This window comes from Patella vulgata, chromosome 4, assembly GCF_932274485.2.
Source record: "Patella vulgata chromosome 4, xgPatVulg1.2, whole genome shotgun sequence".
In the NCBI taxonomy this organism is placed as follows: domain Eukaryota; kingdom Metazoa; phylum Mollusca; class Gastropoda; family Patellidae; genus Patella; species Patella vulgata.
This window is the reverse complement of record NC_065882.2, coordinates 26580198-26594691: the sequence shown is the minus strand read 5'-3', so window position 1 is coordinate 26594691 and position 14494 is coordinate 26580198. Positions and strand designations below refer to the sequence as shown.

The 14494-nt window shown below is 32.0% G+C and overlaps 1 protein-coding gene across 3 annotated transcripts in view; it reads right to left on the bottom strand.

Annotated features, from left to right (window-relative positions):
* The window catches only part of LOC126818331 (phosphatidylinositol 3-kinase regulatory subunit gamma), a 112909-nt gene that overhangs the window by 20328 nt on the left and 78087 nt on the right, over positions 1–14494 (bottom strand). For 2 of the 3 annotated variants that reach the window (XM_050545670.2, XM_050545671.2), the window contains one exon: positions 366–413. In XM_050545670.2, coding sequence (XP_050401627.1) covers positions 366–413 — 48 coding nt within the window. Of the gene's footprint in view, positions 1–365; positions 414–5747; positions 6203–14494 lie in introns of those variants that run through there. The other variant, XM_050545672.2, reaches the window with a different exon arrangement.

Below are 14494 nucleotides of genomic sequence, written 5' to 3'. Positions count from 1 at the left end.
GTTTTTAATTAGGACACTTGATTTGATAGTGCTTATTATTTATTAATAACAATGTCTGTGTGTTTTGTGTACTGTCTGTGGTTTTGTCTTCTAGGTTTATGTTTGTATTTGTTTGGTGAAGTTTCCAAAACTTACTATTATGTAAGCTAAACAAATGCAGTTTAATTTAAAGTCATCTATAGGGGACTAAAATAGAGATTTTTTAATTGAACTACTTAACCGCCTCCCTACTTGAAATCTTTTCAGACAGCCTGGCACCTTTTTAGTTTACATTATATAAGTAAAAGAAAAGTATAATAGAAAAAGTAATAGATAATAAGGTGAGACACAGAAGTGTATAATAAAACATTAATACAATGACTTACCTTCACATTCACGAACTATTTTATCTATACCCCAAATATAGTCACCACCTGAAATAATACAATACAAAATCTCTATAATGAGTGTCTTGGATGAAAGGATTAAAGATTTGTATCCAGATTATCTTTCAGCATTTCACATTCACCTCTTCTCCTTGACAGAACATTTAGGTGCGGTTAAGTAGGCTTTTATATCTAAGCTGCAACACAAGTCAAGTATAGAGACACCATCAAACAATAAGCTGGTAGTTAAACTACAAATTCAAATTAAAAGAATAAGTATATTAGGATACATGATAGAAACATACATGTACCACTATAAGATTCTTTCATTTATTTTGCACAAAATATAGTTTTCTTTTTAAATATCAGTAAATAAATGTCCATTCCATGTTTGTTCATTGATGCGGTGAAAGTGTTCAAATGATAGTCTTGCCATCAACACCAGAAACATTTCGAAGAGGATGCTTTGAAGATAAACACAAATTTTATACATAAAAATCTCTCTGCATTGAACTGTTTATTACTAATATTAGACGAAATCTTGGGAGATTTAAAAATTTGTTTAATCAAGGAACAATTCCTTATTCAGCTCAAATATTTTTTACCTATTTTAAAATTTTTACAGAAAATGTAATCATTTAAGAATAATTAATTTGTGAGTTACACAATAAAACAATGATCACTGAATTCAAGCACAGATGTTATTACTTGCTGTGTATTTGAATATTTTTAATCCTAATCTATCAGAAATTCAATTGTGAATACATTCAGGAAAGTACGGTTTAAATCATTATTTCTGAGCCTAAAACTATCAAATAAAGTTTTATAAGAGAGAGAGAGATAAATGGGGTTTAACATCCACTCGACACAAACTAGGTCATTTCAGGACTAACATATGGTTTAATTTTATTTACATAATTCGCTTGCGCGTAGGGGTCTTTAGCAGTGGGAGGAAACTGGAGGACACGGAGAAAACCCATGAGGTTGGACAGGCGACCCTACTCCTTGCCACATACAACCGGGGATTTGAAACCACGCCAGTCGACTCAATGACAGATTTTATGATACAGCGCGCGCACGCTAACCATTCAGCCATCCAACCCCCCCAAGTTTTATAAGCAGTCTACATTATAACTTTAGCTAATCTAATTTACAACTGATCTAGTTTTAATAATAACTGGTTCATTTTAATAATGAACTGTGTCAAAATAAAACTATAATAACATTATTTCACATGGTATGTTGTTTTTTTAAATAAGAAATTAAATTGATGAAATGTTGACTGTAGCATTTTAACACACCTATATGGTCATATATACTAATATTTTTTGTACATGAAAATTGTGAAAATAAAATTTCAGAGAACAAGTACCACCTTTTACAATATTTGTCCCTAAAATATTTAGTCACCAAAATTTTGTTTTTTGTGGATGGCAAAAAACACCATTCCATGGTATTCAAACAATATTATAAACTGATCAAAGTTGATAAAAACATTTATTATTTTAAAAAGTTTACATTTTATTACTCCAAGAATAATAATACGCCACATAAATATATATTTTACTATCTAGTAAAATCTGACTAACGTCAAACAAAATTAAAGCAGTAGTTTTCAAGATTCATACACATCAAATATTAATATTTTTCTCTAAATGATAAACCTAACCTAATATATTTATTTAAAAAATATCATATTTTAAATCAAAGAGTCGAAATAAGTGTAGATTTAACATTATTTTAATAATTAACCTCTCTACAAAACATTTTATTGCTCCTTTTTTTACGATGGACTTCAATTTAAAACACTGCAGAAAGGAATGGAATAAAAGAGTAAAACTTATTGCCTTGAAAACTTAAGACGTCATACTGATATTATTTCCCTATTTTAATAGACCAATTCAATCTTATTTAAATAAAAAAAGAAGAGTATAAATGTAGGCTGATTGTGTTTCGGTAAAATTTTCAATGATAGGTTCCCAGGTAATAAACAGAAGCCTATTTCTAGAAGAAGTCCATAAAGGTGTCATATTCTGATTCTTCTGTCTGTATATTGGATGTGTATAAGAAAACGATTGGTTGCCAGTCAAGACATTCACCTACAGAACAACTACACTAAGTTTGAACAGTTTACCTCAATTTAGAAACATAGTTATTAGGCTCCAAAAGTTTTACACATATGGACAAACCCATTTCAATAGCCCGGGAGAATAAAAGGCAAAATATGTACACCATACTGTGTAATATCATTGGCGCATCAACAACACTCTATGACATAATCAAGGGCAATAACTCTAAAAGCAATTGTCTGAAACTGAAATTGAAAGTACATGTAGATCAGCAGATGATTCTTGCAGTTAAACCTATCACAAGTTTCTACAAAGTGAGCAATAATTCTAGAAATAATGGAGATTGTTGATTGTTTTACAGGCTTCTACATTTCAACAATATAAATAATGCATATAAATTTGAACAGATTGAAAGACAACTTTTGCCTTTAGAACATTCACAAAGTTATCAGAAATTGTTGAAATAGGCTTCTTTGTCTCACCAATGAAAACAACATATATTAATTTTGAAAAGATCATATTATTAATGTTCACAAGAAATTATCCACGATGGACAGAGGCAGTGACACTATCTAACCATGTACAGATAACAGCCACTAGATTTTTCAAAATTGAACAAGGGCGACTGTAAGAATTATAACTTTAGCCTGTAGATCTCCACATGCAATTGTAGAGGGTCGATAAATGGGAGTAAAAACAAAATATGACACCATTTCAGTATACAAATGTAATGAAATTCAAATCTTTATCTTAATCAAATGACCCATAAACATTTCACCTTAGAAAGGACTAGATAGGTTGACAAAAGAATATTATGGTCATATAAAATTCTAACAGATCAATGGGTCAGACTAGTACAGAATTTATACAAGCTTGATATATCAATGTCAATTATTGTGAGTAAATTTTTTACACTACAATATAGTATTATCCAATGATGTAGCTAACAAGAATGATCCATTCCGGACATTGGTACTACGGCCTACTCTTATTTCGAAATTTAACTGTCAAGGGTTCTTTTACTTGCACATCAATGTGTACACCGAACCCCAGTTTTCTGTCACATCCAAATGATTATACATCCATTGCCAGGCCCTCTATCCTACACCACTGACAAGGGGGAACCATGCTCGAAAATCCCTATGAAATTTCTCAGCCAACACAAGGATCTAACACCGAAACTCCGGGTTAGCGAGCCAATTCCTTACTCACTGAGCCACCACCACTTCTTGCTATATAAATAACAATTACCTATTTTGATAAATATTCAATATATTCATCTCGTTTCTAAAGAAAACTTTGTATTTCATTGATCAAATTACATATTTTATTGTGGATTACTGTTCTTTATGTTGTATAGGACATTCACTTTATTTAGGTATTTTATTTTGACAGAAAAAGAGAGAAAAAAAGAGAGAAACTAGGTCATCCGGGACTAACATGATTTAATTTTATTTCAATAATTTGCTTGCACGTAGGGGTCTTTAGCAGTGGGAGAATACCGGAGGACCCAAAGAAAAACCACAAGGTTGGACAGGCAACCCTACTCCTTGTCATGTATAAGTGGAGAATCGAAACCATGCCATACCTTATGATGCAACGCACACACGTTACCTGTTCGGCCACCTAACCCCCCTTATTTTAACACGATTAGTATTTAAGTTATATATACTTCAATGTTGGTGTATCCCAGTACTATTATAAAATACCTCAATTGTTTCAACACATGCCAATGACTTTAATTAGGTCAGTATGGTGGTATTAAAGTTAATATAAGACGTCATAGGATTAATTATGTATATAATGCTATTATCACTTATTATTAGAACCAGGTGGCAGCTTTTTATACAATAAGTAGAATATATTGTTCATCTATGAAACAATTACAATGGATTTATACATGTAATGAAAGCTGCAATGGGTCTACACAAGCCAGGATAATTTGTTGTTATTAATTAGATAAAGTCATACTAAATTTTGAATATAAAACTAAAGCACTTGCAGTATTTATGAATAATGCAGATTAATGCCTTCCACAGAAGTGAAATCATTTTGTATTGTGATATATTCCGTATGACATTGACTTCCGAAATGACTTTATTCTAAAGTTGCTAATAAATTCATTATGTGGTGAGCAATCAACTTTGAGAAAATGGCTTAATCCCATATAAGGGTGATTTTAAAAAAAAAATTATTATTAAAACATGAATGTGTGAAATATTTAATCCATCAGAAGCATAAAGTGAGCTTTAAGAAATACTAGCACAAACTATTGCATGTTTCAATGACAAATGGGTTTAACATCTTGTGTACCAACCGGACTAATATAATATGTGGGTTATAATTAAATTTGAAAAAAGAATTATGCAGGAAACTGTATTACTCTGTTGGCATTTAGTATTATGTTTTAAGAAATTAACTGAATTGCATGTTTTAGTTTTTAAATCAAAATATTTGATTTGGCAAAACTACAATGCTTCATTATAACAATAATACTGCCATCAATAATGTTATAACCGGTATATCATACGATGGAATGGATTAAGGATTAACATCCCAAAACTTAAAAGTCATTTTGAAACTAACATGGCTCAATTTAATTACAGTTATATCAATCATATCTTTATTTCATATTATTTTTCAAAGGGGGGGGGGGGGGCTTATAACCTGGGATAAGGTCTTGCCATGTATTAAGTATGGCTGCTGTTTGGATTCTGATAAGATACAGAATATCAAAGAAAAGAAAGTGTAAATAAAAAAAGATATATTATTCAGATTGAACATGGTGTTTACAAAATGTGCAATGGGAGGAGTGTACTGCAATAATTGGGACCAACATGATTTCCACTTTTACTAAACTGACATGTTAACCCAATCGCAATCAATCAAGTCCACCACTCACCTCCCTTTGATGTGTGAAGTTCCATACTTTCTAACATAAATTAGCAGTATGGTTCCATGGCCAGACAGAGTATTCCATAATTTTAGTGTTTTAGTGTATAGTGTAAGAGGGGATGGGTGTGAGGGGTAAAACCATGGTCATTATTAGTGGGACTCATTAATATTTCCTGAGATGGGAGAAATCAACTGCAATGCAACCTCTCTAAATATTTCACATTAATTTCATGACTGCACTTTAATTATAACAAAAATATATGTAGACGGTTTAGATTGAAAAATAATATGATATCGTTATAACAAATGATTTTCCAATTACCAGAAGAGCTATATTTAGATCTTGACAAACAAGCTGTTAACACACTTTTGAAATTAACCCTAACCTAGTTGTTCTTAAAGACAGCTTAAAAATTACCTTGATGAAAATAAATATCCATTCTGCTAACCAACACAGTCAACCATTTTTGTCAGCTACCCAAAATAGTCTGGTCTATTAAACAACAGATTTAAAATTCTGATGATTCTTTTTACTTAAAATCAAACACTTTGCAATAACTGATCTTCTTAGCTCAACACTAAATTATAATGAACTGCCTGAAGACATATTTGATACTGTGTCTAGAAGAGATGAAAGTCTTGGCTTAAATTCACACATAATAAACTGATAGGCTTAAAATCTATTCCTACTAACACTAAAGTATGTCACCTTTTAGTCAGCTCTACCTGGCTCTAGCCTTTGATTATAATAAAAGCAAATTGCCAGCAGTGGTGTTAGCTGGATGATTAGAGGTTGACCTGTCCTACTTTTTTTTTTAATAAAGCTCCACACAGCTACAGATACATTACAGGCTACATGGAGAAGTTAACCGCAACCACATAACACTACATTATATACATAAGTCACATTCTTAATACCCATTGGTTGAGAAGAACGTACAGCAATTTATTATTTATGAGCTTTAGTTTAGCTGTCAGACTATGGAGGTGTAGCTTAATATTCCAGGCTAAGCGTAGCACACATTTCACAAGAGAGGTGAACAGGATTTAATAAAAAGTAGAAGCTACTCAACCAGCTCACAGAATATAGTCAATTAAAATGATTTTAGATCCTGTTTACTGGAAGCAGTTAGTAACAAGTGTTTTTGACATTTGACAATACAATACTGATATATTTTATGTTAGTAAAAATTTCAAAGACTGTAAAATTTAAATGAACAATTCACTTATAATGTGGCTTCAAATAATATTGTAATGTATTGATCCAAAGTCATATCTGTATTTCTATTACAATCGGTGCCATTTCTTTAAAAAAAAAAACATTTTTGTTTAAATGACTAGGAAGCAGATTAATAAAAGAAAGATAGAGCTGGGCAGGGCAAGGAACAACAAAAAGAAACATAACCACAGTAGACCATATATTTTAAAAAAATATTTTGTAGGTAATGGGTGCATTTACAAAACACAACAGAGTGATCAAGGGCAAAAACCCATGAAGCAATTATTGATAATAATTAAAATTTCATAATTCCTGTAATTTGATGGCAAACTTGAGCTGTTCAAGTTATCAGAAATAACCTTTTAAATGTATAAATTTTAAATCGAACAGATGATAACTTTCACCTCTACATTGTCCATAAGAGATCACCCAGAACACAGGTTATATAACAACTCTTCCAGATCCTAGTGTAGTAAAGACAAGTAAACGAAATTTTGAACTACAAAAACAAAACGAAATAAGATCTGTGTTTTAATCAGATTGTTGAAAATCGGTCCCATCAGATGGCATCGAGAGTTGATTATGGTCTTGTCATGTTAATAAATGTCTAATTAATAGTTTATATAACATTTAAGGCCTGAAGTAAGACCTGCAATAGGCAGATTTAGCTCTTGCATAATGCATGTTTAATTATCAGAAATCATTGAAGTTTGATTGGCTTAAGTCCTCTGTGATGCTAAACTTTATTACGTAAAACATATAATATGATGATGAATTTATCTGTCTGATTTATCAGAAATCATTTAAAATCCAAATGCATCTTGATCTCATGAACACTCTATGTATAAAAATCAAGTCAGTTGGAGATTAACTTTAAATAACCGAAGGACAGGGGTGATGGGGATATACATTTTAATGTGGGCGTATGAAAATTACTGGTACAATTATATCTTGGTTATATGATTTTGAATGACTGACCTTTTTATTCTTTACCCTTGTCATATTATGTCATTGCACATGCTAACATTCAAATATACACTGAACAAAAAAAGGTATTAGCACAGTCAAATAGGAATATTATAGTATATTATCACAGCTGAGTTTTACTTTCCAACTACAAATATACTAGTATATAGCTTATATACATCATTTTCTATCTACATTTTTTAATAACCTTTTCACATAATATTACCTGATATTACCTTATACTATAATCATATAGAGAACAAAGAACTCAGCCTACTTATAAGAATTTAATATATTATGCTTGAATAATTCTTATACTGAATTATTAAGTGAATTGTTATATATAGGTAATAAGAGTTGAACAATCGATGCCCCACTAACCTAGAGTCTGACATTTACAACAAATAAATTACATAATCTGATACATATAACATACAGCATATATGCTATTATACATAGATGTTTATATGTATAGATATCTTGTAGAATTATATTATTTATATGTCCAGACATATTGTAGTATCTGCATTAAAACTAAAGGTGAAAAATAATTTGGTAATATTGTCTTTGTCTTGAGAGATGGACATCCTTCTAAACTGCAAATTTTGCAACCGTGGATGAAGCAAATTATTAACCTTTTTATCTCAGTAATCGACAAAATCGATCTGCAGCATTCTTTTTTTTTTACTACAAACAAGAAACTTTATGAGAAAATATTATAAGGGGTTAATATCAGGATAAGCAACTTTAAAGCAAACATTTCTGGTCAGATAAAAATGTTTTAAAATTGGGTTCTTCAGCCACAACTACATGTATGTTCCTATGAGACTAAGCAAATTGATTTTAACAAATTTAACAAGTAACATATATCTACCAATGTTGCTAGCACCTTTTGTCTATGGGGCAGAACAACTTAATTTTACCACAGCAATATTCCAACCAAATTTGGTTGAAATCCATGAAGTGGTTAGGAACAGATAAATGTTAAACTGTTAAAAAATAAATGGATCTAAATTTTTCCCATTATGGCGCTTCCGCTGCGCATCAATATTTGACATCAACTTTTATCTAAAATATAGACTGGGGCTTGGCATACCCCCTATATGCTCACCACCCAAAAATTGGTAAAATCTTTTTTTTATAACATGTTTCAAGCTTGGGCTCAAGCTTATGAATAATACAAGTTGATCTTGGTCGTTTTTAATGTCTTGTTTATAAATAACTGTATATATTAACTCTATCAAGTAAAGATGATGTAATACTGGAACTGTGTTTGTTTATAGGATGTCACATGATGTATTCAGTATTGGCAGTATGATGTGTACCACTTCTTTTGCCAATTTATCAAGCATATTATTTATATTATGAGACTGCTTGTGTTAGCAAGGATTTGCAATTAACAACACTGGTTGGTCTACTGTCAGTCATACAAATCGACTAACAGAATGATTTTGACCAGATCTTGATGTTAAAACCCAATTGCTCAAATAACACAGTCCGTTGCATGGCAAGATTTATGTAAGAAATTAAAATTAAATGAAGTATTAACAAGCCAGCAGTCCCCAGCCGAAATCCCAAAATAAATAGACGACACATAATTAATTGCACATTTATCTTTTTCAAAAGTATCTAGCAATAAAACTGATTATCTATACTTAGTATAAGCAGAAAATGTTCACCACTGAACTCTTCATCAGTTAGAATCAAAGTTATCTTGTCCCAAAATGTTAATCACTGAACTGGTTTGGTTTCGACTCCCCGGTTGTATGTCACAAGGAATAGGGTAGCCTGTCCAACCTCGTGGGTTTTCTCTGGGTCCTTCGGTTTCCTCCCACAGCTAAAGACCCCCACTTGCAAGTGAATTATTGAAATAAAATTGGACCATATGTTAGTCCCGAAATGACCTAGTTTGTGTTGAGAGGACGTCAAACCTCATTTCTCTCTCTCACACGATGTTTCACCACTCTCACTCAATTAGAACCAAAGTTATTGAGTTCCAAAGTCTTGAAGAATCAAATTGCTTATCACTCTGTTTACTCTGAACCGAAAATGCTCATCTTCGAACTCCATCAAGGCATTCACCTAATAAACACCTACACCAAGTTTGAACATTCTGACTCAATTAGGAGAGTTATTGTGTCTCTAAAAGTGTGACGGACGGGCAGACAGACCCATCTTAATAGTCCCCTGCTTTCTTCGAAAGGTGGGGGGACAATAATCTACATATGGACTCTATACATTCGCAGAACACAGTTTTTATGGCATACAATCACTAGTTTTATTCTAAACTCGTGCTTTTAGAATAAAACTAGTGGTTGTATCCCATAAAAACTGTGTTCTTTTAATGTGTTTCCATTTGTTAAATGCCACTTAAAGATTATCTATACATTCGGGGTTACAATTAATAATACTGACCAGTACAACCTACTAGCTATTATTGTTTTTTATTACATCATATTAAACTGTTAAAATCCCACACAAAAATATGGATGGCCATAAGGGATTATTGTTATCAAAGACTCTTGCAATAAATGAGTTAATTAGCCCACATTCTTCCTGCCAAAACCCTGTGAGGTCATGACCCCATCTAGATAGTTCACTGGGCAATGGAGTGCTTCAGTAAACATAATATACTATCTGGTAGTATATATATATATATTTGTTGAAAGGTTAACAAAAGGTCAAGGGAATTGTAACATCCATTTGATTAATCTAGTTTCTGGTAGTTTTCAGTTTTATTAGCAGTGGTCACTGCTTAGTTACCTACCAGTAAAAATCAATAGACGTTTAACAAATTTAATTTTATATCCATTTTATTTTGTAAGATTTAAATTAGATATTATAATGCATCACAATGTGAAATGTCTTTCATTTGTAATTGCTTGATGTAACTTCCATAGTCCATACTCATACTATTATTACATTAAAGTTTCTGAGCATGATTTGAACAATGTAGGAATCATATTCAAACTAAAATATTGTAAAAGTTGAATTTCTAATAGAAATATCAGTCCAAAAATGGTTCAATGCCATTCAGTTACAAAGATATTATGAACTGAAATTCCATCAATCTAATTCCCTATGTAAACAAGCCCACTGTAATCTTTATTTTTTGCGATATCAAATTCATGGGCCTGTTTTTAATCCACTGAATCCAAGCCAGGAGATTATCTAGTACTCATATTTCTATTTTGTTTTCTTAATTAAATTTTAAATAATCAATCTGAGGACATATTAGCATGGATTAAGCCGCATGAAATTTGTTATTTTCCAAAAATGTAAAGCATGCACAGTTACTTTAATATTTATAACTTACTATTCATTACAGACTGCACCTTATTTACACTATAAATCACGATGCACCATTTTCATCGATACATGCTGCTCGAGTTTAACAAGACGCCAACATCTTTTATTGGTAGCGGAGACACCTGATGGACCTAGTTTAAATCCAACTGAATCCAAGTCAGCAGATTATCTAGTGTTTCTATTTTGATTTTGTTTTTTTTTATTAAATGAGTACATATTTAGCGAGTATTAAACCATGAGAAATTTAAAATGTAAATGGCGCATCAGGAAAATGTTACTAAATGTTTTGTTTAAATTGTCTTCAACTTTGGACATGGAAAAAATGGTGAAGGTCAAGTAGTTGGTTGTGTTCTTCTTGTCTTTTTTGTTATGGTCCCTGTAGTACTTTAGTTAAATCAACACATGGTTTAACTAACTTCACTGACAGGTGATTCATGTTACCTGATATCAACAGTTAATACAAAAGGAAACAGGGGGAGGGGGTGTCAAAATAAACTGTGGTTCATATTTATGTAAAGGAGTTCAATTCAGTAGAAATTTTCTTCCTCAAAACATTAAAGTAAACCATTTTGCCAATCAGAAGATTAAAGGCCCACATCCAGGTTGCTTGAGGGAAAATAAAACATCTTATTAGAGGAGTTTTGATGTACTTGTGTATTCATGTGTTAAACAACAGAAAATATGATTTTAAATTCATCCAATATTCAGAGTGGTGTTATTGTGCAATACGTCATTAGGATTTAAACCATGTAAGCACAATACCCTCCCTCTAAATTCGAAACAGGAAGTATTTATCGACATTGTAGCGCTAAATAAAATCAAATTTAAGACGAGGTAACCATTCAAGCAATTCGATGTTTATAACTCTATTTTGTTAGCAAAGATTTTTTTGGCTTTCTAGTAAAATCAAAATTATTCATTATTCAGTAATTATTTGAATTATTGACAGTAGGATTGGGTTAAATTGCCCTGTGTGTGTTTTTTAAAGTCATTACTGTGGGCCGTTTAACAAATTCTTTGTTCGACATCGTCTGGTCAACATGTACACCACTAGGCCTAGTCCAAGCACTATAGATGGTGCATTCTTTTGTTTTCATGTATTTAGTTATAACGTTCTACTGCTTGAAAAATCTATCTGAGCATAATAATCCTAATGAATGTTTTAATGAATTGTTTAGTTTATGATTATTAATTCTGGCTATTAATGGACTGTGACTGGACCAAATTTCCATAATTTCCATAGGACACCGGTTGAATTTGAAAACTCATATCAGTGGATTACTTTAACATACAGAGCACCCACAAGGTGTTGCTAATAGATCATGGGCAATAAAGAAATCGTTAAAAATCGATAGACTATTTTGTCTTATGGACACAAACATTGTGAATAAATTTTAAAATCAATCAATGTTAACTCACTAAAAATGTTCTGCACATAATGGTGGTCGTGTAGAAAATCAGAACCATAGATACAAAACCATGTAAATTTAATTATATTGAATGTTTTATTAAATAGGGCCTTGACAACATTTAAATTGCCTTGAACTGGAAATAAAATGCAAGTATATCTATTTAAGATTTTCATTTAATTTTTGAACTGTACTATGTGTAAATGCCATGTCATTCTATTTTCAGGTATTTTCAGATAAAATCACACATTTTTTGATAAGATATCACGTAATTTCAAAGTGAGGTAATATAAATGAATATTTATAACCTGTACAGGATTAGTAGGGTGTGAATTTAAAAGTAATGTATGGTTGGTGGTCTGATCATAAGATTGTTATGACATGGAGCTTACGGTATATACTGAGACGCAATAAAAATGCACTACTGATTTGATTGGAATAAAATTTGATTTACCAACACAAAAAAATCCATTTCCACTCTGGTTGCAATGCTGCTTCCAGTGATTCTGGTACTCATAACAAATTGAATTAACGCAATGGCACGTTCTTGGTGTTCAGAACTGTAGGCGTTGTACTGACCCATGCCTTTTAAAAATATAATTTTATGTCCCTTATCTGCACCATACAATTGTGATTTTCAACATTCCCATTCGGACAAATACAAATTTTTTTGTTGGAGAGAATTCATTTGTAGTGTGCTTACGCATTTTTGAAAACATCATTCTCACGCGTTATCAACATGATTGTATCAAACAAGATTTACCATCATCAATCATCAAAGCGGTGCGCTTTCATATTTACAAGGACAGCAAATCAAGTTAAGAGAGTAGGCTATAAAGTAAGCAAGACATTCCTTGAAAACTAATACAAAATTTGTACAACCCCTAAATTGAAAGCTAAAGCATTTACATCTCAGCGACAGCTCAGCCAATTTGTGTTAATTTATACATATAACCTGAACAACCCCAATTAGAGTTAAATTCCATCATATTGGAAATTATTTATTACCAACCATTGATGACCTCAAAAATAATTACCATTTTAAACCATTTGGAGTTTGGATAATTAGGTGACAAGTCTACATGTAACTAAGATTATTTAAAAAATGATTTTAATTTAAATTTTCATGGTAAGAGAGATAATGCTGAAATTCAATAAGCTTCTTCATAATTTGCAAAAGATTGGATGACAACTGTTGTACTACTGCAGAAGAAATTGTTGGTGACGGACAGACTTTATGATGGCAATTTGTGACCATATCTAAAAAGTATGAACCAGGAACCAAGCATGACATCATCACAGCCTTCTTGGAATTGTGACATCAAAAATCAAATTCTGTCAATCAATGCACGCTTGTCCACAGGACAAGCAAGTAAACTTTTATGTTGATTGTATTCAAACTGGTCGAGCCTTCAGCTTATTTTTAAACATACATTATGCAAGAGCTAAATCTGATTATTGCAAGTCTTTATTTAGGCTTCAGATGTCACAGAAATTATAAATTAGATCTTTATTTACACAACAAGCACAAAATCAACTCTGTAGACCAACGGATGGCTTAGATTCGGCTTGGATTTAAACAGGATTTCATCGATTGATTAAATTTTTAAATGGCGTCGTAAGCAGAGATTAACCATTATGTTGACGTCATACTCCCGGAAATTTTAGATCGAGGCTAAATGATAGAGTGTACGAAGCGAGGCCACATGTCAGTCAGTTTGATTAAAAGTTCAATATGTACGGCCTTGATATTATGTTTAGTTGTGGTTAAAATGAGAGTTTGGATGTCGGTATTATACGCTCTTTTGTCACTTGCATTTACAGAAAAATTATGGAAATTGATAACCATCCCAGCTAATATCACCCCAGTTGAATTGCAGCCCCATTGGATCACTGTTTCCTATTTGTCTGCTTCGGTAGTTACATAAGCCTACCAGTTACAGTACAAGAGTACACGCAGGCTTACATGAAGTCGGCTATAATTATGCCTCATTGATTTGGTCCATTCCTTTCAAACTTTCGCTTCTTATCTATATATTAAAAGTCTTACGAATTGAATTGCAACCCCGTCTCAAACCGAATAGGCTAACGGTACCACAGCCATTGAAAACATTACTTGATAATCGTGATTATGTAGGTGGAGTTAACGCCTGTCAATCAAACGATCAGCCATTCTCGGAGACGGTGAAGAGAGAGTTGACTCCTATTTCTAGTCAAAAATTACATGGTGATAACTTGGTTCAGAATAAAGTAATTTGACTG